Genomic DNA, 24,987 nt, shown 5'->3' with positions numbered 1-24,987 from the left:
CAGCAGCGTGCCGTGGCTTTACGCAGCTGGAAGCAGTGGAGGGTGGTTTGGCCATGGTTCAGGGGACCAGGGCACTGCACGCTCCCGTGTGCTGTCTCCTGGGTTGTGCTGCATTCCCTGGTCTCAGCACAGCGTGGCCAGCTCGTATTTATGTGCTGTTGGGAACTGCAGCCCTAGAGCAGCCCCGTGCTGGTCAGGAGAGCAAGATGTGAGTGTGGACCACCGCTCTGGTGATCACTCTCAGCTAAGTGGCATCTCCAGCCTCCAGGATGGGGGAGAGCCAGGGCGTGGGGCACTTCCCACCACTGAAAGTCTTACAGACAGGTCATCAAACCTATTGCAGAGCCCTGTGCTTTGCTGTGGGCTTGCTCCCTGCCGCAGTGCGTAGCACGCCGGGGCTCTCGGCCGCAGTGACCACCAAGGGCCACATGAACAATCCCGAGTCTAACCTAATTGCCCATAAATGTTGTCATTCGTGAGCTCACTTGCAAAACATGCTCAGAGTCGCTATGGCAATTCCCAGCAGCACTTTGAGCCAGATCCTGAGTCACCAATGCCGTGCATCACGCCGCAGCAGCGACTCCCCTCCCACAGCCGTAGTGTCCTGTGTCCCGGGCCGCCGAAGGCAGGCGGCGCTTCGGGAGAGACCCCCGTGGGCACCGGGGTCCTGCCAGGGCCACGTGCTGCTCTCCTGCAGGGACAGCAGGCAGGGCATCCCACCTGCCCCGGGGAGCCAGGATGAGGGGTGGCACCAGCAAGGAGGATTAGAAAGACAGCCAAAAAAGACAAAGTCTGCCTTTTTAAATGAACTGCAAAATTTATTACAGTGGTTTGCTCCTGACAAGGAAGTTGGTAACCTCCTGCCTGGGAAGGAAGGGTGGGGAGTGGGGAAGGGGAGGGATGAGAGGGAGAAAAGGATGAGAGAGAGAGAGAGAGAGAGAGAGAGAGACACTTAAGGACACTTTTCATTTTCTGAAAATAAAACATCTTTTACCTCCCAAACCATTTTCTCCAGTTCTTTAAGTTCACAAAAAGAAGAAGGTGAAACTGAACCACAGACTTCAGGAGGAAAATGCACAAACATGTTGAAAAGCAGAGACAAACATGCTCTTCTGCATCTAACAAGCTTCCATAAACCGCGCGGCTCGGGGCGCAGCGTCTGCAGCTCCTCAAGGCACCGGCTCTGCGCAGAGCCACGGCGGATGACAGCCCCCTCCGAACGAGGAGCAAACACCCACTGTGGAAAACAAACCTGAACCAACCCAGCCGTGCCGGAGGAGTCCCAGCGGAGCCGGGGAGGGGGGGGCTGGCCATGGCGAGGGGGCTGTGCTGGGGTGCCTGGCAGTGGCAGCAGGGTGTGAGGAGAGGAAAGCATGGCTGAGAAAGCAGCAGTGAGACTCCGGCAAGTCCCAGTTTGGGGGGCTGCAGCCCCCCAGTGCTGCCTGGTTGTGTTTGTGAGCCCCTGTCCCATGACGGGAGAGGAACCCATGGCTCTCTGCTTGTGGCTTCGGCACAGCGTTTGCTGTCACCTGGGGACACGGCAGAGAGCGATGGGGGGCTGGGGGCTCAACTTGGCCCAGCATGAAGCTGGAACAATTCTTACTACTCTTTACCCATGCACTTGGGCAGGTAAATGCAGGAGGGGGCTGCAAAGCCCCCCAGCTCTCCCAGGCCCTTGGGCACATCCTGGCATGGGAGCAGCTCTGGGCTCTTTGCAGCCTGGACCTGCTGCTGCCCCAGCACCTGGGGTGCAGGGGCTGGACCCTGCATCTCCCTCCTGCCCGGCCGCTCTGCCAGAATCGCCTGCAGGCAGGAAGCGGACAGGGTCTGTCCCTGGCTCCATCCTCCCCTTGCCTGTTCTCCAGACACTGCCTGGACACGGCTGACAGCTGGCGTGAGGCAGGACACCATCCTGGGGCCACCATGTCCTTGTGCTTCAGGAACCAGCTCGGTTTGCTGTGCCGATGCTGCCTGGGCACCGTGACCTGCAAAGCTCTCCAGCCACAGGGACGTTGTGCTGGCACCGAGGGCACAGCAGCAGGGCCATGGGGCCAAAGTGTCCCAAGGACAGTCCCCTGCTCCTGGTACCAAATCTTTTAGAGCCTCTGCAGCAAAGCTTTGACATCCCAGAATGTCCTGACTGCAGACACCCGTGGGCTCCGGGCACTGTGGCTGCCACAGGCTGCAAAGCCACAGCTGGTGCCTCCCATACTGCCGAGGGCGGAGAAAACGAATCTCAGCTGAGGGCTCAGCGCTGCCTGTCCCTGACCGCCCTTGCTTGGCCGGGGCAGCGGTGGGACGCAGAGCAGGCAGCAACGCTGCAGGGAGTCAGGAGTGGGGACCCTGGCACATGCACCTTGGGGGTCCCAGCATGGCTGCGTGGGGCCAACGTCTCCAGCCCCAGCCCTGGCATTCTGCTTGGCTCCTGCAGAAATCCTCTGCCACCGTGCTGGTGCCTGGGGACTCCCCGACTGTCGCAAAACCTCAACCCGGCGGGGTTCACCTCACCTCTCCCCTGCCCTGTGCACGAGGGGCCCTGAGACATGGGCAGGGTTGGGGGAGGGATGGCAGCAGTGGAGAAACAGCTGGTGGGAGCAGCAGGAGAGGAGCATAAATAGGAGAAAAGCCGGGACAGGCTTTACCCTTCCTTCGTGCCGCAGAGCCGGGTCGGGCAGGCGACAGGTCGAGCACCGGGTGTGCAGAGGAGCCGGCAGGCAGCGCTGCCGATGGGGCAGTCTGGCAGCCAAGCCCACGGCCCCGTGGCCATCAACCGTCCTTACTGTGTATTAAAATAAACCATCTGGGCCGTTTCCAATAGTACAGGTTAAATAGCATCACTGAGAAAGGTGGGGTGGAGGGGCACCGCCGGCCCGCCAGCCCCGGGCGCGTGTCCTGCCCCTGCCATGCCGCTGGCAGCGCCGGGGTTCCGCCGGGTCCGTGCTCACAGCCACGCTCAAGTCCGCTTGGCATGCAGCATCTCGATGAGGAGGTTGTTGCAGGGCACCTCCCCGCTCAGGTGCTTGTGGTAGAGGTACTCCTCCGCCTGCATGCTCAGCGCCCGGACCTCCGCCAGCCGCAGCAGCAGCTGGCGAAACTTGTCCGTGGAGTGGGGGTAGTGGCAGATGGTGTACTCCAGCAGCGCCGCGTTGGCCTTCTCCTGAGCGTCCTTAGCCAGCGTGTGGTTCTCCAGGTACTTCACGTCTGCAAGGGGGGGGGACAGTATGTCGAAACAGTGCCAAACCCACGTGTCTGCCCCATCTGTACCGTGCTGTGCTGGGAGGAACCCGTGCTCCTGCATCAACAGCCCTTGTGCACGAGAATGCTGCACAGGAGGGGACCCGCACCCGGTACCTACTGGGCCACGGGCTCCCCATCCCTGCCCTGCCTCCCTGGTCTCCCCCAGCGCTGAAGATGGACATGTAAACCCCCATCGGCTGCGGGAGGGCCTGCATCCCCTGCCCTTGCCACCCAGAAAGCCACAAAACTGAAACTCATTACCAGCTGCACCCACACACAGGGAGCCGCTGCCACCAGCCCCCTTTAATTCCTGAAGGTCGAGGAAGCGGCTGAATTAATTCCCGGATAAACCTCGTCTTTCCAATGTGGCAACAGGGCTCACCAGCCTGGAAACCCTAATCCTCCGCACCTTGCCAGGGTCACAGTGGCTCCCCCGTAATCCCTCTGCCAGCTCTGCTGCCTGCAGGGTGGGAAGCGGCACAACAGGCAGCGACACCAAGGCGCAGGCAGGGTCTGGCAGCCAAGGGGCCATCGCAGCCCCGATGGCAGCACTGCAGCGCGGGGATGTGCACAGCCCCAGGGCACAGGTTGTCCCTGGGAACAACAGGTCTGTAACTGCCCTGTGGCTGCAGCACGGCAGGAGGGTGACTGCAGGGACAGCCCAGGCTGGGGGCTCGGGGTTTCTCCAGGCTTTTGGGGCAGCCTGAGCTGGGTTCTGCCCTCCAAGGATGCTGCCTTGGTGCTGGAGTTGCCATGAGTGCTCTGTGAACCCAGCACTTGTTTTCAAGCTGCCCAACACCTTGTTGAATCGTCCCCGCACGCAGATTTCAGTGGCTTTAGGGAAATGGTGCTGCGCACCACCCCGTCAGCCGGCCACAGCTACGCACAGCGATGGTATCTCGGTGCCCGCCTGCAGGAGACCTTGCTGCAAATCCCGGCACCGAGCCCATTTGGGGCAAGCGGATTTAATAGATGTACTGTACGGCACGGAGGTGGCCAGCAGCACTGCGATCAGGTAACAGCTCTGCGGGCTCTGCAGCCCACATCCAGCAGCCGCTGACGCACGGCCAAATTCAGGTCTGCGTTGGCAGCCCGGACACAAGCCGCCCGCTGGCTGGGAACAGGAAATCTGGGCAGAGGTTCTGGCCAAGGTGGTTGGGTGTTTGGGGTTTATTTCTGGCTTTCACCCCAAAAAAGGAGGGGAATCAAAGATGGCTTTGACCCAGATGGTCAGATGCTGTAGCCAGAGGGCTGAGCAGCTGTCAGGAGGGCAAAGCATGATGCTGGAGGTGGCTGAGCGGGAGGGAGCGGACGGGACCCCGACTGCTGGGTGGGGGTGTCCATGGATCCCCCCACCACCTGGCCCCACAGGGCTCCCTCAGGGGGGGTCACAGCACCTGAGGCTGCTCCCACCCAGCGAAGTTGAGAGCCCCCAGCCGATGCTCGGGCAGAGCCCGGGGAGCAGAGGCGCAGCGGGGGGGCTGCGGGGTCCCGGGGAGACACAGCCTCTGGCCATGCCCACAGCCAGGCTGCGTGGCACAGGCACAAAGCGCCGCAGGTCGTGCCAAGATGCACTTTATCAGATCACTCTTCCCTTTTCACTCCTGCAGCGCATTTGCTCCTATTGTGGCGGTCTCCCTCCTACCCGGCTTGTTGTTATGAAATCTCTTTATCTGCATAAGGTTATTGTGCATGTCATTAAAAAAAAGAAGTTATATTGATAAATGTCAAATCTATCCCCTGAGTTGGCTCAACAATAGCTAGTTCTACTCGATGAACTCACCTGGTTCTCTGAAAGACCCTATTCACTGTTTAATTGAATATTTGAATAATCTTTTCATTCCTGCAAGGAATAAAGAATGTTGTCCAAATAACATTGACTCACTTCATTTAGAGACACTGCAGCAGTTGCAAAGACTGTCCTGTGACAAAGCCTCCCATCACACATACAGATATGCCTGGGATTATTTCTATGCCCTCAAGTGTTCTTCCTATTCACAGCTCCTTTTGTTTGGGAGAAGCTGCTGATAAATTGCAAACGCTTAAGGGAATGTGGGCTATAAAAGCCTCTCTTCCTCCCCTCCCCAAGAGTAGCTGCTTCATGAATGTAAGTCATGAAATCGAATGATAGGTCAATCCATTAAGGCTCTATTAAGCCCTTCTGTAGAACAAAGCTAACCTGTGCCGTCCTCATAAATATTGCTATTTTGAGAAGCCCTAATTTTAATTAAATCTCTTTACCTGCTCAGGAGAGAAATCTATTTAGAACTCAAATGGCAGCTCTTGTGAGCGGGGCTTGGCTTTGATTGTGCTGTGGCAGAGTGGTAAATGTGGAAATTCTCTTGTTAAAGGCAATTACATCCTGCACATAATACACAATCCCATCCTCTACAGCTGAGCCTGCGAAGGGCAAATTACTCCAAGTGAGCTCTGCAATATGGAGAGAAAAAGTTGGATTTGGGGCAAAATTATGTATGGGAAAATACAGCTATTTGATTCCATGCCTTCCCTGAAAGCCACTGCTCCGGGGAAATGGAACTGCAGCCGCAATCGGCACGACAGCCGTGGCCACTGGTGCTAGCTGCGCTCTGGGAGGACACTGCTCCTGCTCGCTGTGCTGTGCCGTGCTGTGCCGTGCCGGGGGCCGGCGGGGGGCACAGGGCAGCACGGGGTGACCAGCCCTCCTGGTGCTGAGCCCGCGGGGCAGTGACCTGGGAAGGTCCCAGCTCAGGGCATCAGCCCCACCGGCTCCTTAATTTCCCAGCCCAGGCACTGTTTGTGCCCCACCTTATCACTGTTTGAACAGCAAATTATCGTATCTAATTTCTCTGGATTTCAAAACAGCTCTAGAGGAAAAGCAAGCCACGGGAGGAGATGCCGCAGGTGCAGGACAGGACAGCAGCGTGGCTCCTGCACCCCGAAACACCTGCCCTGCCTGGGCCCCCGGGGGAACCCACGCCTGCCGGACCTGCCTGCTGATGGGGACACCTCCACAGCAAACCCGAGTCCAACCAGCGGGTCCTTCAGCCCGTGCTGGCCCTGACCCAGCCCCTCAGATGGGAGAGCGGGTTCCTACTGCCTGCAGCACGTCAGTGCTCCCACTTAACCCATTAACCCGGGGGCAGTGCTGCTCTGGGAGCAGGCTGGCTCCTCAGCGAGGGTCACATACAGTGATGCAAGCTCTCTGTCAAGCAACGAAGTACCAAAATACACAGCGGTGTCCATACAGTGCAGAGTGCAGCTCGTGGCCTGCTGCACTTTGCAATGGGGCACATCGCTGCTGGCAGGACCCCCCCCGGATGGGACCCATGGTGCACAAGTGCAAGTGCAAACCGAGGCATTGGGACAGGGACGGGGAGGGATCAGGGATGGGTTGGGATGGGGACCGGGATGGAGGCAAGGCTGCCCCAAGCTGGGCTCGCTGGCCCAGCTCAGCACCAGCACCCAGGCACTGCAGGAACCCCAGCACAGGTTTCCCTGGGGAAATGCCGGTTCCTGCCCTGTCCAGGTGCGTGCAATTAGCAGTGGCCGTGGAGGTGTGTGAAGTGAAGCAGCCACAGTGGCAGAGGTGTGAGCCAGGAGTGCAGCAGCCAGCTGAGTCCCTTGCAAGCCCTGCTGCCGTCCTCATGCCGGGAGGTGAGATCTCCTGCTGGGATGGGGCTGAGGAGAAGGTGTCAGCACCAGTAATGAAGGTCGCCAGGCACCCTGGGGTCCCCGTGGTGCTCAGCACTGCCCCTAGCTGCACTGCCCCACTGAAGGCTGAGGTTGCTCTGGTGGGACTCTGATGGGTGACCCTGCCTCAGGGCGATGCTCGCAGGAAAAGGAGATGCATCTCTGACCATGGTGGATGGGAAGATGCTTCCCACTGGGGTGGCAGCGTGGCCAGGGTGAGAGCTGGGCAGGATCAGGGCAGGAGTGTGGCAGGAGTGGGGCAGGAGCAGACAGAGCTGCTGCGCAGACCCAGGGACATTGCGGGCTGTGGCAGCGCTGCCTGCGGCTCCTGTGTATTTTGTCTAGGTGAGGCGGGACCGTGTGAACCCGCCGCCCTGGCCCGACCGCAGGCTCCAGAGCTGAGCCTAATCAGGAGCAGCACGCAGCCCCTGCCCTGCCGCACTGGCACGGGCCTCTGACGCAAATCCCGGGAGATAGGGCCGTCCCCGGCTGCCGCGTCTGTCAACACGCCTGTTTTGCCGCGGCCGTATCAGCTGGTTGTTTCCCTGCCCAGTGCAGCGTGTGAGTGACCAAAACAGGCTCCGCTCAGCCAACGGGTTGGCAACGGCCCCTGTGGCCGGGGGCAGAGCCCAGCCCTGCAGTGGAGATGGTTTGGACCCCCCAGGGAGACAAGGGGGCCGGCAGACCCCAGCCCTCGCTCCTGGCTCCTCATTCAAAGCTCCTTCACTGCCCATCGGCGCAGCAGCCAGCACGGCCGGACCCTGGGCTGCACATGCTCCCTCCAGCCACGCTCCCACCTCCCCGAGACCCCACAGCACCACAGCTGTGACCCCTGAGCACGGCCGCCCCTCGTCCCGGTGCCCCCGTAGCAGCGCTCACCGAGGCTGAAGAGGATGAGGAACTTGAGGCAGACGAACTCCTGACGGTCCACCTGGAGCGAGTGCAAGTGCAGGACGAGCTCCTGTGCCCGCAGCACCAGCGTGTTCAGGATGGAGCCGGCCTGGGCAGCAACAGTCGACATGTCCACCTGCGGGGACGGGGACAGCATCAGTCACAGCAACCCCAGCCCCCCCAAACCTGCTGCAGAGGACCCCGCACAGGGCAGGACCCAGGCACCAGCCCACAGCGCTGACCGAGAATTAGGGGCATCAAAGCGAAGGCTGACGGGTGAAGTGGGAACCCTGTTTCTCCAGCACCACTTAAAACAGAGGGGCCCTTTGCAGAGCGCTGGTATTCCAGTTCCCCTTGTCTCCAAAAACCACCCCCAGGGAGGGAAGAGGCCCCGTCTCTGCAAGTGCAGGTGTGGCCATTGATCTTTCCATGAGAGATGTTTTTCTCCAGAAGCAGGAGCTGGATGGCAGGTTGGGACGGGACAGGACAGGACAGGACAGGGTAGGATAGGATGCGATGGGATGGGACCTTCTGCACGAGCAGTCCCATAGCCCAGCAAAAACCACCCGTCCGCCCTGCACTGAGTCAGCTGCACTCAGCCAGAAGTAAGACAAAAGTCACTCCTGTGCCCTCCCTCCAGCCCCACCGCCTGGCCCCCACCACCCCAACCGCAGAGGCTGCCGTGGTCTCGGTGGGCGAGCGCTCACCTCCTGGCCGGTGACAAGCAGCACGCTGTGCTCGTTGCCGTGCTGCAGCTGACGGTAGACGTGGTCAAACACCAGCAGCTCGCTCCAGCAGTTCTGCAGCAGCTTCATCTGGTCGCCCACCTGAAACACAGCCAGAGCAGCGCCGCTGACACCCATCGTGCCGGGGCACGGTCATGGGGGCAGCCTGGGAGGGACTCGGGCTGCCCCTGTCCCTGTGCCATCCCTCCAGCGCCCAGCTCTGCAGCTTGAGGGTCTGCCTCATGCCCCGGCTCTGCGGCAGCAACGGCTCAAACTCACACCATCAGCCGCTACAACGTGTTGCTGCATTGGCACCGGAGCTGGGCAGGAGCTGCACCCACCTGTGTCTCACCCTGAGTACAACAGAAAGGGGTTTCTACCAAACTGGCATCAGTGTCAAAAATAACTTATTTTCACATCTCAAGTGCCCAAAAGTAGAGCAGCGAGCCCAGTCATCGGTGCCATTACATGAAGCAGAGAGTGGATGATGCCTTCTGCCCCCGGGATGAGCAATGCCTTGGCATGGATATAGCATCAACACGACGCGTTGGAGATGTGAAAACCTCTGCCTTCCCCTACGGCCCCCAGGTGACCTGAGCTACAGACACTTGTCTGGCCCCAGGTCTGCTTTGTGCGTGTTTGCTTGCCAGCCCATCGCGGGAGCATGCAGGGAGTGCAGGGGGCATCACCCGCCTCTGTCAGAAATCCAGCTCCTCCAGGTGGGACAGGACTTTGTCCTCCAGGACTTTGTCCCTGACCCTCACAGCCTGGCAAAAGCCAGAACCTGAAACCCTCCTTGCCCCCCTGCCTGCAGAGCATTTCCCAAAGTCTCATGCACACATTTATAGGTGGAGATTGCAGCCTGACTGTGAAGAAGCTCCTAGCAAGGAGATGCTGCATCTGATTAATGAAACGTTAATTGCAAAGCCCTGCTCTGGCTCCTGGTTCCCATGTCTGCCTGTGGTGTGTAACTGGGCTGGATGTGCCCCCCGCTTCATCTCACTGCTGACATCCCATGCATCACCTCCAGCCCTCCCCTCCGTGGCGGGTGGGAGGAGAGGACGGCGACACTGACGCCCACAGCACTGGTTAGTGCCTATAGCAAGGTTTGCAACCACCAGCGCCTTGCGGCCAGGTTACACCTGCGGGCTCACGCCCCGTGCACGCCTTGCACTGCACTCACACAGCACCAACCCCACGCCCGTCAGACGTCCTGGGGGGAGACCAGCCCGGCAGTGGGGTCCCCTTGGGCAGGCAGGGAGAGCTGGAGCTGCACCCCTGGCAAGGGGGACCCCGGGCTGGAGGAGAGGAGACGGGCTGGGCGGCTGTGCAGAGCCAGCTCTGAAGCAGCTCCACGCATTTCGGTGGCACTTGCTGGCTCTTATCAGCACAGGTTCCCGCCCCCCCCCCCCCCGCCAGGAACAACCTCCCGGAACCACACACAAATCTTTAACACAACGACTGCTGGCTGCGTCCCCGGGCAGGAGGGACCACACGGCTGTCGCACAAGGGCCCTGTGTCTCCGGGCAGCCCCTCTGGATACTTTACAATGAAAGAAGACAGAACCCATCCTTGCCTCCCTGCCCGGGACGGCAGGTTTGGGGCGGGGGGGCCAGAGGTGCCGCAGTGCAGCACGGCCGTGGGGGAGCTGCCAGCTACGGGGCATCACTGTGCCCTGCAGCTGCTGGCTCAGCCCCTGCCCACACATCAACTCACGCGTGACCACGGGCACATTTGCACGTGTGCTGGTGTGTATGTGCAGGTGCAGGTATAAGCATCCAGAGCTACGCTTTCAAAGAAACGCCTGCAATTGCCTCTGGAAAGAAGCTCTACCCAAGACACAAACTGCAAGGACCTCCAAAGGTCTCGTGGGAAAGCCGGTGGGCTGCAGGCAGCGCCAGCTACGGGCAGGAGAGCTGCCAGAGCCAGCAGCTGTGTTTGGCAAAACAAAAAGCCCTGCCAGGCCCCTGTGCCTGGAGCTGTGGCGAGACGCAGGGCACACTGCTGTCGGGGCTCGCGGAGCGGGCAGGAGGCATGTCACTCAGCTGCCTTCCCCACCGCCACACCACCAGCCACCACCGGTCACCAGATCATCCCCTCATTGCTGCTCTCCACAGGACCCCAGCTCCTTTCTGCAAAGAGGTGAACCCCCACCCTGCCTGGAGCCCCCCTCTCCTGCAAGGCTGGGGTAGGGAAAGGGCCGGGGGTTATCAGTAACCCTCCCCTGCAGAGCAAATTCGGCGCTGGCAGAAGAGCTCTGCAGTGTCATTGTGCTCGCTGCCTTTAATAGAGGGAAGATGGATGCAGTATCACAGGACTGGATAATACCCTCCTTTTGCTGAAGACGCTGCAATAAACCAGTGCTGGGAGATTGCAAAAGGAATAGAAATCAGATGAGAAAGAGCTTTATGGTCTCGGAGCCCGGCACTCCCCACGAGCCGTTGGGATTTGTTTCTCAAGTGTGGTGGGTGGTGAGACCCGGACGCGCAGCAGCGCTGGGGAGGGAGGTGCGGCACAGGAGGCAGCGACAGAGGCCGGGGCTGCGGTGCCCGCTCCTGCCCACCAGCACTAAACCTGCCTGCAGCGAGGTGCCATGGGGCTGCCAAGGCCAGGCGTGCCACCGCATCACCCAAGCGGGTGAAGGAGCCACGGTACATGACCCAAGCGTCCGGACGGTGAGCTTTCTGTTCAGCTGCTGAACAAAGATCTGGGGAAAAGCTCATTCTGCATCAAAACAAAATGGAGATTTTCTGCATTCTTGATGACCTCTGCCCCAAGCCGAGCAGCTGGCTGTAACCGCGGCCAGCTCTCGCAGGGAGCAGAGCTCCTGTCGTCACAGCACGCTGCCAGCCCAGCCACACGCTCCCGGCCAGTGCTGAGCTCCTCTGCTCCAGCTGAGTTGCAGTGTTGTTTTGGAAGCTCCTTCCTGTGCCTCATTCCTGAGTGGGATGAGGTCCGGAAGAGACAGACTAAAGGTTTTTCTCTGAAAGTGATTTAAAAAAATTCAGCTTTTCCAAAAGGAAGCATTTCAACAATTTTTGAAATCTTCTCTTCTTCCTTTAAAAATGGCTAATCAGCTTCTCCCAATCTCCACAGGCAGGTTCAGCTCCTTCAGCAGAGCACCTCCCTGCACCCCAGCAGCGGCACGGTTTGCCCTGTGTGCCTGCGACACGGCCATTCCCCTGCCAGCACACTCCAATGTGCCGTGGCCTTTCCTGGGAGCATCGCTGCGTGCCGGAGCCACGTGGCCATGGTGTGGGGGGGATGTGGTTGGGATCGTGACAGGGAGGGCTGGGGGCTCTGGGGACCAGGCAGGGCTCAGGGATGGCTCCAAGGACCCCAGCCCTGCCCGCACCCAAGCACCAAGCTGGGTGTCCCCATACCCTGGGCTGGGGCGGCAGCGGGCATCCCCCCACGGCCCCGCTCCAGCAGCACGGCTCCGCTGCAAGAGGGCTCCTGGATGGAGACACCTCCCCTGCGCCCAGCGCCAGCCCAGCCTCGCAGGAGGAGAGGGCTGCTAATGGACGGCCACTCAGAGTCAATCAATCCTCCCAGCGAGGCGGCACGCACGCACTCTTGCCTTTAAAAGTTAAGCAAAGGATCTTCCTCTTTTAATGTCAAGGCTTTTCAACGGAGTGCTTTATCAAGGACCTGATGCAAGCTGTCTTTAAGAGGTGATTTTTTAAAATTTTTTTTTTAAAGCAAGCATTTAACCGATTCACAAAATGCAGCGGCAAAACGCTCCCCACTCAGGGCAAGCACTCCCCTACTGCCCGGCTGCTGAAAGCGCTTTGCTGCTGAAGGCCCATGACCCACAGAAAAATCCATTTCCCTGTGGCAAACGGGCTGGGACCAAGGGCCGGAGGGAAGGCAGGGTGTGCGGAGGCACAGGCAGCGCTGCCCAGGTGCAGGGCTGCAGGACCCGCGTGCGGATGTAGTTTTAAACCTCCTGCAAGCCTCCCTGTGGATTCATTTGGCACGAGGGGAGGAAGCTCTGGGAAGTGTTTGGGCTCCCCAAAATGTGCCCAGGCCACCCCAGCGCCTCAGCACCCCGGAGCCAAATCCCCATGGGGATGGCACAGCCCCCCTATGCTCACTGCTCCCTGCACGGCTGGTCCAGGGCACCCCCCACCTCGGGTACCACTGTCTGCCCTTGAACATCCCTGCAGCATTAGGAAGCAGAGTGACCCACCACCAACATTGCTTTGCACGGAAGCTCTGAGTGGGTCCCAGGACACTGATCCCCAGCCTCCCCCCAACCTGGCTTCAACATGCCACAGGCATGATGAGTGCTCGGGTGCCTGACCTGCCTTCCCCCCCAGGGATGCTCTCTGGGCCTCCTCCTAGATCGCTGGTGCAGGATTTGCCCCGGCAGCTCCCACGCGGGTGCACAGCACACGCCAGTGCCCCGCACCGCAGCCCGGGCAATTACTGGCTGCGAGCAGGACCCATCACCTTGGCTACCGAGAAGTGCGAAAGTGGATTACCATTCGCCAGCCACCCGCAATCGAAACCCCACACAAGTCTAAGGTGTTAATGGTCAACACAGGTCCCCACCTCCCTGCCCAGATACCACTGTGATGGGCATCTTAAAGCAAAAAATCCCCAAGACCAGTGCGGCAGGGCCAGGATCTCATCTCCCTGCTGGCAGAGCACGCTGCTGTGGCCCAGCCTGCTGTTTTTTGCTGGTGCTCACAGGCAGCCGGCTGCAAGGCTGCGTGGGCATCATGGCTCTGCGTGTGCGCCCTGGGAGTGAGGGCAGGACTGCGCCAGCCGGGATGCCGGCAGGCAGGAAAAGCTGTCACATTTCCCCCAGTGCATAGGATGCTAAACATTGCTGCAGCATCCACAACCAGAAGGAGATTTTAAATCTGCCAAAAACTCTCTGGCTGTTGGCCAGGAGATGGGGTCAAGATGACCCACGCATGCTAAAGGCAGAGAAGCAACCGACTACAAATAGGCTTCATTGCGGCTCTGCGATCTCTAATGAGAAGTGAGGGAGAAGAGCCCAGCAGACAGACCCAGCAACCCGCAGGAACCGTTGGCCCGTGGGAAAGGCACGGCCCTCAGTGTCCCCCCCGCCACTGGCGCTTGCCTGTGGTTGGGAGGGTGGTTTGCCCTGGCCCCAGGGCGAGGAGGGGCCGAGGAGGGGACCCGCATCAACCCACCTCCCCACGGCCACACCGTGCCCCTCCGCTGGCAGCAGGGACCCGCTGCACGCCCAGCCCAGCCTGGCCTTCGGGCTGAAACCGCGGCAATTTGTTTAACATTCCTGGCTGCTCATCCCAATCTAAAGGTCACCGCACCCCTGTGTGCACAATATTTATATGTACGTATGGCAGTAACACCTATATAAACCAGGCTGTGTGAGATACGTGTATATAAACCAAACCAAAACCAGACACAATGTGAGTGTGCAAGTCTGCGTGTGTATGCACATTTCTCTGTCTGTCTCTCTCCATATATATATAAAAAAATTACATCTGAAAGGACAAAGTTGCCTGAGACTCATGACCCAACAAAATATATTTCACCCCCAGCCCATATTTTTCTTCCTGAAGAGATGCTGCAAATCTTCCCTCAGTCCTGACACATCTCATCTAGACTCAGTTAAAGTTCGTATTTATGGGCGTCAGCGCTGACCTCTTCCACCTCCGCCCGCGCGGCCTCGCGCCGCGGCTGCCTGGCCGGCCCTCGATAAACAAGCGGGCCCCCAAATCCCCCTCTGCCGCGCGGCATTATTAGTCTTGCCTCCGAAGGCCAGCGCAGTCCGTAATTCTCTGCCTGGTGACACGAGATGAACGCCGCGACATCAGTCTCCCCGGCGGATTGGCATGGGGACCCTCGTTTGTCAGTGGCAGACTGACAGAATTACTGGCCCTTAAATGAAACGATATATCTGGGAAGTTAAATCTGTTTTCAATCTGACTGCCCCGCGCCTGCGGGTGGACGTGGCGTGTGAGCCGATGTCAAGAGGCCATTAGCCCATCTCCCCCCGCCTTCCCTGGGTGCAGCGGCAGAGCCGGGGGGGCTCTCCCCAAGGGCCACCACCCCGGCCACCCTGCCAGGAGGACACAGCAAAGCGTTCGGTCTGCCGCTGCCCCTTGCTGGGCTGCTAGTATGGGAATGGGAATGGGAATGGGAATGGGAATGGGAATGGGATCCAGACCTGCTAGCTCCAGGGGGGACATGCTCCTGCTCTCCCTGGGCAGGGAGCAAAGGCTCGTCCTGGCCAGGCATGAGCCAGCAGGTCCCCGTGCCCCTGAGGGTTTGCTCCCTCCTCGCCAGGCACCCTGCGAGGCCCTGGGGAGAAACCAGCTGTCTGCAAAACAACGCTGCAGCACCCGGGTGCTGGGAGTGTTCAGGTAGGGGATGCCGTGCATGCGGGCATCTGCCTGCGCCCCCTCCTCACCCGCCTGTGCCCCCTCCCCACTTGGCATCAGCCCAGCATGATGCCCTGGAGCCATGTCCCAGCACAATGCCCTTCCAGCCCAGATCCCCGCACTGGCCTCGGCCAACAGCCCTTCCCCGGCTGGGGATGGAGACATTCCCAGGGGATGGAGAGGGCTGCTGGCATCCCCTGCTCCGAGGAGCCCTGAACACCTGGCAGGGACTGCCTGCGTGACGGTCATCGATCTCTGAGATCGTGATTTTACTCTGTGCTAGCAGGCTTTAGGGTAAAGCCATAAACTCTGCACTAGCGGGAGTTCATTTACCGCCCCAGCAGCTGTTTGCTTTTATGTGCCGAAAGGAGTGGGAATGGGGTTTCAGGAGCTGCAGACTGACTCCTGCTCCCCAATGGCTTCTCTCCGTGTGCCCGAGGGAAAGCCACCACCCTGCACCAGGGAGGATGTGCCGTGCCGGGTGGGCAGCGGGCAGCCCCGGCACCATCCCCTGGGGGACACGCAGAGAAGGGCTGGGGCACCAGGGGCTCGGAGGGAGCCAAGGCCAGCGACAGCCACGCTTTCTCACGCTCCCTCTGGAGTCAGGGCAGGACGTGGCGCCCTGCGGTCCTTGGCCCTGCGAGACGTTGGAAATCTGCCCCGCGGTGATGGACGGGGATGCCCAGCCGAGCTCCACTCCCTGGGGCACCACATCCCGTGTCATGGGCATGGTGGGGGATGTGCCCCGCTTCCGGCAGGACACCGGTGGCCTGGCCCAGGTGAGGCCTCTGGCGCTGTCGTCCCCCCCAGAGCCCCGGGGAGGAGGAGCGCCCGCCGACACGGATTCACACGGAAACAGCCTATTTTGGTGGTGCAATCAGGCTGACAATGGAGTTACAAGGCTACGTGGCAATGCTGCTGAGAGCTGAATTTACACTGTTTACAATATCTCCTGCAAAACAACAGCCACCCTGTTCCCAAAATCCAGGCTGGACACTGATATGATTGAAATGAGCCCGACCCACCCCCACAATACCATTTCCTGACACTGTTCTGGCAGCCGGAGACTATTTTGAGCCACGAGGCTCTGCCACGCTCAGTCCCATGGCACCCTGCGGGGTGGGCATGGGGAAGAGCTTGGCCCTGTCCCAGGGCATGGTCCCCACAGCACCGTGGGAGAAAGGTGATTTTGGCCAGAGCCGGGTAGCACAGCCTCATGCTCAGAGCACGGGAAGGCACCTGGGTCTCCCAGCCGCTCCAGGACATACGTCTCTGGGGTTTGGCTGCATTGCAAAATTTTCTCTCCCGTTTTTGCACCGGTTTGGGATCTTAGGTCAGTCCAGGACACGAATGGAAAATGTCTGAAAGCTTGGCAAGGTTTGCAGGATGGCAGAGGCTGCCTCACCCCTGCTCACGCACCCCTCGGCCCTAGTAAGTACCGGGGGGGATTTGCTAGATGGGATGGCCCAGGGGCCGGGGGTCAGCACCACGTCCCCCAACCGGGCAGGCTCATGGGCTGCTGGCAGCACAAGTGGCTCTGGAGGAGGCTTGGTGGTGTCCCCTGCCCTGGCCAGCCCTGCCCCGGCTGCCTGGTGCTAATAAGCACCTACCTGACAGCATCGATTTTCCTCCTAAAGGCGGAGGAGAGAATTGTCTCAACTATAATTCCTCAACGTTACATTTTTCAATTATATCTTGAGCTTGACACAGCAGTCACTCTGCCGGCGATTGCCTCCACACCTGCCCCCACCGTGATGAATCTGAAATCATTAGCCCCATGGCGACAGCAGGAATTGCTCTGGCATTGCGGCCAGGCCCCGGTGCCTCCAGCCCCGCCATGTGGGGAGCCGGGAGTGGGACAGGGATGCACCAGCACACCTGCAGCAATGGCAGCCCCCAGCTCATGCCCACAGGCATTGCCCCATCCTCATGGCATTTCAACCCCAGTCCTGCCCCTGGCAGCATCCTTCCCCCCTGCCCAGGCTCCTACCTCCAGCTCCTTGAAGAAGATGCAGCTCCGTGCCCACTCCACGATGGAGAAGAGGGTCTGGTCGGCCATCTTGCACATGAGGCCGAAGGTGCTGAGCTTCTCATGCCGACCTTTGCCTTGCTCTTGCTGCAGACAGGCCAGTATCCGTGCCTTCACCTGGGCCTCGTCGGGCTCCAGCTGCAGCAGCTTCAGGATGACCTCAGGGATGTCGGGGGGGGAGCTGCTGGCGTAGGTCTCTGGGTACATGTAGGCGGGCACGGACTCGTGCACATTTGTGTAGTGGTCCGGGTACTCGGACTTGATGGTACGGTTGGGGAAGGAGGAGTAGTGGTAGCCGGCGAGCGGCGCGTGGCTGGGCACAGTCATTCCCAGGGAGGGCGTCCCATAGGGGCTGCGCTCGTAGTCGACGGGCGTCAGGGCAGCAGGGTTGGGTGGCAAGGTCTTGGACATGGCGTGGATGCTGTGGATGGTGGAGGACAGGCTGTAGTCATTCTGCACTGGGGACATGATCTGAGGCACGGTCTCCAGCTTGAAGCCATTGGCACGGATCAGAGCTTTCTTCTGCTGCTTTAAGGCACGGTCCCGCTTGTACATGGGTCCAAACTTGTTCCTCCCTCCACGCATCCGGTCAGCACGCACGGCTGGGGGGCAGAGAGAGGGCAGAGGCTGCAGTGAACCTGCACGGAGGGACACCAGCGCTTGTACGTGGCATGGAGAAAATGACAGGGAGGGGGAGTGTCAGTGGCCAAACAGGGCTGGGGGACACTGGGGAGACCTTCCCAGAAAGCTGCCAGCAGGACTGTGCCACTCCCAGCCCAGCTGTGCACACCAGGGACGTGACATGGCAGGTTCGGGTGTCTGGCCCCGGCTCTTGCCTTGCTGGTGTCACCTTCAGAGCCTCTGGGAATTGCAGGAAAGGAAGAGACATTCGGCTTTTACCACAAACCAGGCTGGGGGATAAAGCAGCTTGCATCCCTCATGGGTTCAAGGGACAGCCCACAAAGCCTGGGCAGACGAGGGGGCTCAAAACCCGCTTTCTTTTTTATGATCCCTGACTCTGGACCAGCCCTGAGATTTCCTTGTTTGTGCACAGCCTGGGACCCCACAGCCCCCACGGGACCCTGGCTCACCCTCATCCAGGCTGCACAGGCTTCTTTTCTGCAAACCTCTGCCCCTCTTACAGGCAGTATGGCTGGCAGGTCCTGCCAGACACACTGCACCCTGCAGCAGGGCTGTGCCGGCTTTTGGGCAGGAGGCTGCCCATCCGTGCCAGGTATCAGCTAGGGTTGAGGAGCTCTGCCGGAGTGTCCCACTGGTGGAGTCACTCTGACGGCCCCATCGCAATGTCCCGGCTGTAGCAAAGCAGATGTTCCTTCTGAACCCCCAAAGAAACCCAAGAATGTGTCAGCACGCGAGGGAGCAGGTGCTTCTCTGCAGCAGGAGCTCGTCCCTCCGCACCGCCCCACCGCGCTCTGGGGGCTGCTGCCCTGGCCCACCCTTGGAAGAGCATCAGCTCACTGGAAGCTGGGAGCTGGACGGCGGTGCAGAGGGATGGAGGAGAGTGCGCCAGCAAACACAGCCCGCAGACTTAGCATCAAAGGGAAAAAAAACCCCCCTCTGCTAGTTTGCATCCCCGTTGCCAGCAGGCGAGTCTTGCTTTTGTGTCTCAGCTGTCACCTCTGTCTCTCTTTCACCCACTTATCCTGGGGCCGCTGGAAGTGCGACCAGCACCCCGGGAGAGCCAGGGCACCTCCAGACTCTCCCCAGGCGGGCTGGAAACACACGAGCGTCGGCCAGGAGCAGCAGCATTTCCAGGGCGAGCAGGAATGTGCTCCCCAGGGAGCCGCCCTGCACTTCCTCCCTCATTCTTTTTTCATGAAAACAGCATCTCGCTGGGAGTGGGGCGGCCAGAGGCATCCTCTGAGGTGGGGGGTGCTGTGGCCCCCCTGCTCCTGAAAGCCTGCCCGCACGCCTCCGGGAAACAGAGAGCTGCCACGGGGCAGTTCCTAACTTCAGGGGTACAAGGGAGATGGCCGCAGTCAGCATGTGTGTGTACCCCCACCAGGATCCCCTGTGAGCACGCCCTGTCACGCAGCCCGAGCTGGACCGGCAGGTCTGGAGTCTCCGGCTGCTCACCCCAGTGATGCCACAGCACACCGAGAGTCCAAATCTCCCACCCACTCAAAGTAATGTTTCCACTGCCGCTCGAGGCCAGGCACAACGACGCCTGGGGAGCGAGTCCCAAGTGGGGACCCCATGACCCCAGGCAAGGGTGCACAGGCAGGGACACCACTGGTGCTGCCTGCACCCCACACACAGCGGGAGGTGCTCACAGGTCACACAAATGCTCCGCAGATGACAGCTAGTACACCTCCTTCCCTCTCTCAGCCAGAGCACAAAGGGAGAAGAGGCCTTTTAATTCCCCTCCTGCTCCGCTATTCCTGCCGTTTGTGCCTCGCTTGGGATTGGCAGCAACTTGCCATTTGCTGTGTCCCAGCTGGCTGCCAGGAAGCGAGCAATGCACCCCAACCTCCGGGGCAAGGGGGCCCAAGCAGAGTCACCCAGGAAGTGCCTGGAGGCATCCCCCGGACAAAATCGTCTGCAGGCGGCCCCCGAGCCACGCACCCGGGGTGCGGCCAGCAGGTACGGTGGCAGGCAGGGGCACCCAGCACGCCCTGCGGCTCCCCTTCCCGTTCCGTCTGCCTCGCCTGCCCTCACCCCTGTGCAGAGCCCCAGCTGGTGCGAGCTGCCTGCCGAGCTCTGCTTCCCCTCGCCCACCTCTCCCTGCCCAGACAGGGGCATGGGGGGGTGCCCAGCGGGGTGCCCAGGGTGTGCCCAGGGGTGCGGGCAGGCTTGGGCCAGGGCTGTGCTGCTCTCCCCAGCCAGGCTTCGCTGCAGCATCCCTTCAGGCACTTCGAGGGGGGCCTGACGTCGATACTCTGTCCCCAAAATCAATCATCTCGGGCTTGCTTTTGTGCTGTGGAGCTGGAGGCTCACCTTCGAAGCATCACCTCAGATTCCCTGCCCAAAAATATTAGGAACTGAGGAAAGATGCTCTCCAATTTTTACCACAAAAGAGAAAATCCCATGGGAATATCACCTTCCGCTGGGTGATTCTCCCCGTGGCTGCTCAGCTGCAGGACTCTGCTAAGGAGCTAACAGCAGGAAAATAAACAAAAAATCCCAGCCTCGTGGGCTGTGGGACCAAAGGAGCTCCACGGTGAGCAAAACCTGCTGAAAATGGCCAAACCGAGACTGCGTCTGTCCCTCCCCTGTCACTGCCTGCCTGTCCCCGGACCCCCCAGCCCCTGCCCAGCGCTCAAATGCTCCTGCAGCACTGCTCAAAACTGCCGGAGCACACATGGATTGATCCGAGGCACCAGTAATTTCAGTCCAGGGAGGAGAGCAAAACTGGGATCTGTTTGGAGATGGGGCTGGAAGCCAGCCCACGCCGGGAGTTTGCAGGGGCTGATTTTGCAGCTTGATGTTGTGTCTTACTCCTGCGCCTCTGCTCGCAGGCTCTCATCCCGCTCCTGGAAGCGAGCGGCCGCTGTGCGAGTACACACAGTACTTTCTGATTAACCCGCACTCTGCCCTGAGCTCCCAGGCGGGCGAAGCCCTGTGCAGCAAGCCTGGCCAGGTGAGGGGTCTCAGCCCGGCTGGTGCATCTGGCCACTTTCATCCGCTGCAAAATGTAAACGATTTCAGGGGACAAGAGGTGGGGAGGTGGCTGACTGTGGCGGGGGGGGCTCCTTTCTGTGTCTGCTTTTGCTTTGCAGTCTCTTGCCAGAGATCTGTCCTCCTGAATGTATTTTGTTGGCCTGTGCTAAGCGTTGTAGAAACCACAACACACGACTTGGGGATGTTGGGGCCCGACTCTGACATCTCAATCGGGATCAGCTTCTCTGACATGAGTGAGGTGGTGGCCGTGGGGGTTGTAATTGCACTCCTCAAGAGTCAGACAGCCCAGAAATCTGCTGTACTAAATATCACCAAGAGGAAAAATATAATTCGTGGTGGGTCTGCAGCAGTTTTATTGCGAGCCCCACAATTTTTAACGTTTTCCTTAAGTCCCGGCATCTGGAATTATGTGCTCAAGGAAAACAATAATTTCTATGCTATTTCCCAACCGTTCTCCCAGCAAAGAAAATCCTGGAAAGTTGAAGCCGCAGCAGCCAAAAATCCCGAGGGAAACAAAACAAAAACAAAAAAAGGAAAAGCAGGAGGTGCCGCGAAAAAACGAATTTTTTTTTTACTTGGGAGGATAAAACGGAATCGAAGCGGCCGCGGGAATTACCGGCCCGGGGACGCGGCGGGGCGGGCGGCGGCGGCAGGGACAGCTCGACCGTCACCGGGGGGACCGCGCAGCCCCGCGGCCGCCCCCTCCGCCGCCCCCGGCCCCGGCCGCAGCCGCGGAGCCCGGCCGTGCCCGCGGGAACCGGCCGGCGGCGTGCCCTACCTTCCAGGCGCATCCCCACGGTGAGGCACTTCTGGAAGCGGCAGTAGGGGCAGCGCTTGCGCTGGGTCTTGTCGATCTTGCAGTTCTGGCTCTCGGTGCAGGTGTAGTGCTTGTTGTTCTGCACCGTCCGCTTGAAGAAGCCCTGCGGCGGCGGCGGCGGCGAAGATGCGGCGGGCACCGGCATCCCGGCATCCCGGCATCCCGGCACCGGCATCCCAGCATCGGCATCCCGGTACCGGCGCCCGGGCAGCCCTGCAGCCCGGCAGCCCGACACCAGCACCCCGTCCCCGCGCCCCGCTTCCGACGGAGGCTCCCGCCGCCCCCGCCGCCCCCCGCCGCGGCCGCGCTCCCGTCCCGCCGCCGAGCGCGAATCCGCCGCTAACGAAAACGGGCGAGGAGCGGCCCGCGGCCGGCCCCGCTGCCCCGGCCCCGGCAGAGCCCCCTCCCCGGTCCCCGCACAGCCCCGGCCCCCTCTCCCCCGTGCAGCGGTCTCCGCGCAGCGCCGGTCCCCGCACAGCCCCGGTCCCCGCACAGCCCCGGCTAGAGCTCCCGCACAGCGCCGGTCCCCGCACACAGCGCCGGTCCCCGCACAGCCCCAGCCGCGTTTCCCCGGGCCCCGCACAGCCCCGGCCCCGCACAGCCCCGGCCGGCTCCTACCTTGCAGCTCTCGCAGGTGAGCAGCCCGTAGTGGTACCCGGAGACCTTGTCCCCGCAGACCGGACAGAGCTCGTCCAGGTCCTCATCATAGGAATAGTCCATCCCCTCCAGCGGCCCTGCTGCGGGACAGGCCAGCGGGTCAGCGGGACGGGGCGGGCGGGGTCGGGGACGGCGGCCCCCAGCCCCTGCGCTGGGTGCGGAGCGGGAGCGCGGCGCGGCGGAGACCGAGCGGCAGGTGCCGGAGCCGGAGCCCTTTATAGCGCCTGGAAGAGCATCTCCATGTTGGTGCGGGCGAGCGGCCAGCCCCCCGGGGGCTGGGGAACCTCCTCTGGGGAGAGCGGGCGGCTCACGGCGCCGGGGACGGGGTGGGGGCGGAGGGACCTGCCAGCCCGGGGACACGGGGACGCGGGGCCGGGGCCGCGCTCTGCCCCGCTGCCGCCCCCGGCACGGCAGGCCCCGGCGGGCGGCGGGCACGGCACCCCAGGCCGGCAGCTCCCGGCGGCAGCCCCGGGCCAAGCGCGGGGGGCAAGAAGGCAGCTGGGGCGGGGGGGTCGGGGCAGGAGCAGCCCCCGGGGGCAGCGCTGTGGGTGGCAGCTCCCGCCGCTGCTCCCGGGCTGGGGAAAGCTGCTCGGCCAGGCCTCAGCGGTGCTGGGCTCTGGCCCCGGGCACCCCAGGGGCTGGATGGGCACAGGGCACCTCTCTGCAGGAAGGGGCAGGAGACCCTCCCTGCTCCCCCCGGGCCTGGTGGAGCTGCCCCACGACATCCATGGGGAACAACGAGCCCCCCACCTCCCCAGGCATCCGGCCTGCAAGCGGCAGGGCCGGCATGGAAACCAGGAGTCCTGGGGGCTGGAGCACAATTAAACGTGTCTGAGCAAGAGAAACACCCCGCAGCTGGCCATGCGTAGTGCACAGCCCCGGACCCTCGGGTCCTGCCAGAACCACTCGTCACCCTGCACCAGGCAGTGCTGCCAGCCGGCCGGCTGCAAGGAGGTGCTCACAGAGTCCGGGGAAAATTTGCACAAGGAGCGCTGGGGTGTGCAGCAGCTCCTGACACTTCCTCTGGGGCCACTACTAACGAGGTGACAGTTCAGACCTAGCACCGGCCACCCCGCGTGGAGCAGCCACTGCCAATGGTGTTGTGGTCTGCCTGTCAGACAGCGGTTGTTCACCGCCAGTATTCAATTCATTGCTTCACATTTAGGGATTCTTAATGAAATGTTCCATGACAGCAGCAGACCGGCACAGGAGCACCCATGCTCCCGGCACATCCTGTTTATCGGGATGCTCCCAGGCTGGCTGGCCACAGGCCACGGCCCAGGGACTTGGCCATGGGGAGATCCAGGCTCTGGCTTTGAGCTGGGCGCTGGGGCTGAACCCGTCCTGTCAGGGCCGACCCGCTCAGTCAGAGGACCCTTTGTGGCTGGTGCAGAGGCACAACCTGTCCCAGCACAGGCAGGAGCCTGCTGCCTGCACAGCCCCCAGGGAGGGACCTCTGATTCGAGGTGTTTTGATGCTGGAGGAGCTGCGTGGAGGGCAGTGGTACAGGGGTCCCAAGGATGTGGGTGCCTGGAGCTCCTGCACAGCAGAGCCCCACGAAGGGGAGCCTGTGGCTGCTGGCCCCCATGGCTCATCCCACACGGCTCATCCCATACATCTCATCCCACACCGCTGATCCCACACGGCTTGTCCCGCATGGCTCATTGCACACAGCTCATCCCACACGGCTCATCCTGCCCGGCTCACCCCACACGCCCGCTGCCGCCCGCGGGTGCGGCGGGTAGGAAGCAGCGCTGGCGGGGAGATCGGCAAACAGGAAACGGGCTCGGTGGAGCATCGCTCCAGAGCCACCAGGAATCAAGCCCAGGCTAAGAATAGCAGCAGAGCAGCCCCTGGTGCGGGTCAGCCGCTGGGCCAGGAAGGAGAGCTCCCACCGCCGGCAGAGCCCCTCAGCCACGGCCCCCGCACTCGTCCCGAGCTCCTGGGGGAGCTGCCGGGCAGCCGCAGAGCGGGACCTGCCATCCGGGAAGAGGAGCCCAGGAGGGGCCGCGGGTCAGGAGAAGAGCCGAGCAAACACTGCGAGGAACAAAAGCAACTCGGAGCTGAGGGCGCTGGATGGGGAAGGGACATGGGCTCAGCCAGCCCTGGGTCCCAAAGGGTCCTGGCTGCCTCCCACGTCTGCTCTGGGGTGTGGGGGCTGCCCATGCTCCTACAGGTAACATGCAGTGCTGGAGTCACCGGGGACCCCCAGCCACCACCTGGTTGGGCTCCCAGAGGCCCCCGGCAGCTGGATCTGTCATTTCTGGGCAGCAGCATGGCTGAGGGGCCAAGGCTACGGTGAGGCCTCGCTTCGCTGCCCGCGGTGAGCAGAGCTTCCATCCCCACGCCCGCTGATGGGGACGGGAAGCAGAGGCCCACGCACAGCTCCCGCTTCCTTGCCGAGCTCTGCCGTGTCCCCAGCTCCAGCCTTGGCCGCTGCTGTGCTGGGGGAACAGCGGCAGTGGGTGGGAGACAGGCGGGACGGGGCAACCGCGGTTCTCCCCACTGCCTTATACTCACCGCCAGCCGAGAGCTGCCGCCCGAGGAATCTCCACGGGGTGCTGGGCACCGCTGCCCTGTCTGCAGCGGGCTGGGGGATTTATGGGACCTGTGTCCGCCGGGAAGGTGTCGGGGCTCTGGCTGCGCACACGCCGCCCCAGGCAGGACACCGGCCAATCTCCTCCCCATGGGGGCCAGGCTCAGCTGGGATGGACCCACTTCGGTGCCTTATTGGCTTGTGCAGCCACGTGACCGTGCTGAAAAACATCATAATTAAGCTACAAAACGCTGCCCATAAACTAGCATTAGAAAGTGACAGCGGAGATAAGTGGGACCCCCGCGGCAGATAACGCGCCACTGGAGAGAGACCCCGTGGGGAGGTGGGGGGCGCTGGTGGGTGGTGGCGAACGCGCCAGCACCCATGGCCACGCTGAT

The 24,987-nt window shown here is 61.5% G+C and overlaps 1 protein-coding gene across 4 annotated transcripts; it reads right to left on the bottom strand.

Annotated features, from left to right (window-relative positions):
* Positions 1–797: 797 nt before the first annotated feature.
* On the bottom strand, positions 798–24,706 carry NR5A1 (nuclear receptor subfamily 5 group A member 1). 4 transcript variants are annotated; one of them, XM_054848672.1, is made up of 7 exons: positions 24,574–24,706; positions 22,015–22,133; positions 21,358–21,499; positions 16,899–17,575; positions 8,508–8,627; positions 7,789–7,936; positions 798–3,201 (listed from the first exon to the last, which is right to left on the bottom strand). In XM_054848672.1, exons 2-7 carry the CDS (start codon positions 22,114–22,116, stop codon positions 2,954–2,956), a joined length of 1,437 nt encoding a protein of 478 aa, XP_054704647.1. In that variant the 5' UTR covers positions 22,117–22,133; positions 24,574–24,706; the 3' UTR covers positions 798–2,953. The 4 variants fall into 4 exon arrangements, with proteins under 4 accessions (XP_054704647.1, XP_054704650.1, XP_054704651.1 ...); XM_054848675.1 differs by having other exon boundaries at positions 16,899–17,539; XM_054848676.1 differs by having other exon boundaries at positions 16,899–17,539; positions 22,015–22,130; positions 24,574–24,691.
* Between the last annotated feature and the right edge of the window lie 281 nt (positions 24,707–24,987).

The sequence above is a fragment of the Grus americana genome, chromosome 20, assembly GCF_028858705.1.
Source record: "Grus americana isolate bGruAme1 chromosome 20, bGruAme1.mat, whole genome shotgun sequence".
Taxonomy (NCBI): domain Eukaryota; kingdom Metazoa; phylum Chordata; class Aves; order Gruiformes; family Gruidae; genus Grus; species Grus americana.
Note: the sequence above shows the minus strand (reverse complement) of the source record. Positions and strands in the feature narration are given on the sequence as shown.

Coding starts and splice junctions, on each gene's coding strand:
- NR5A1 (XM_054848672.1), bottom strand. CDS start 22,116: ATGGACTATTCCTATGATGAGGACCTGGACGAGCTCTGTCCGGTCTGC. Junction 21,500..22,014: donor TCACCTGCGAGAGCTGCAAG/GTAGGAGCCGGC, acceptor CCGCCGCCGCAG/GGCTTCTTCAAGCGGACGGT. Junction 3,202..7,788: donor CCTCATCCTCTTCAGCCTCG/GTGAGCGCTGCT, acceptor CCCCCCTTGCAG/ACGTGAAGTACCTGGAGAAC.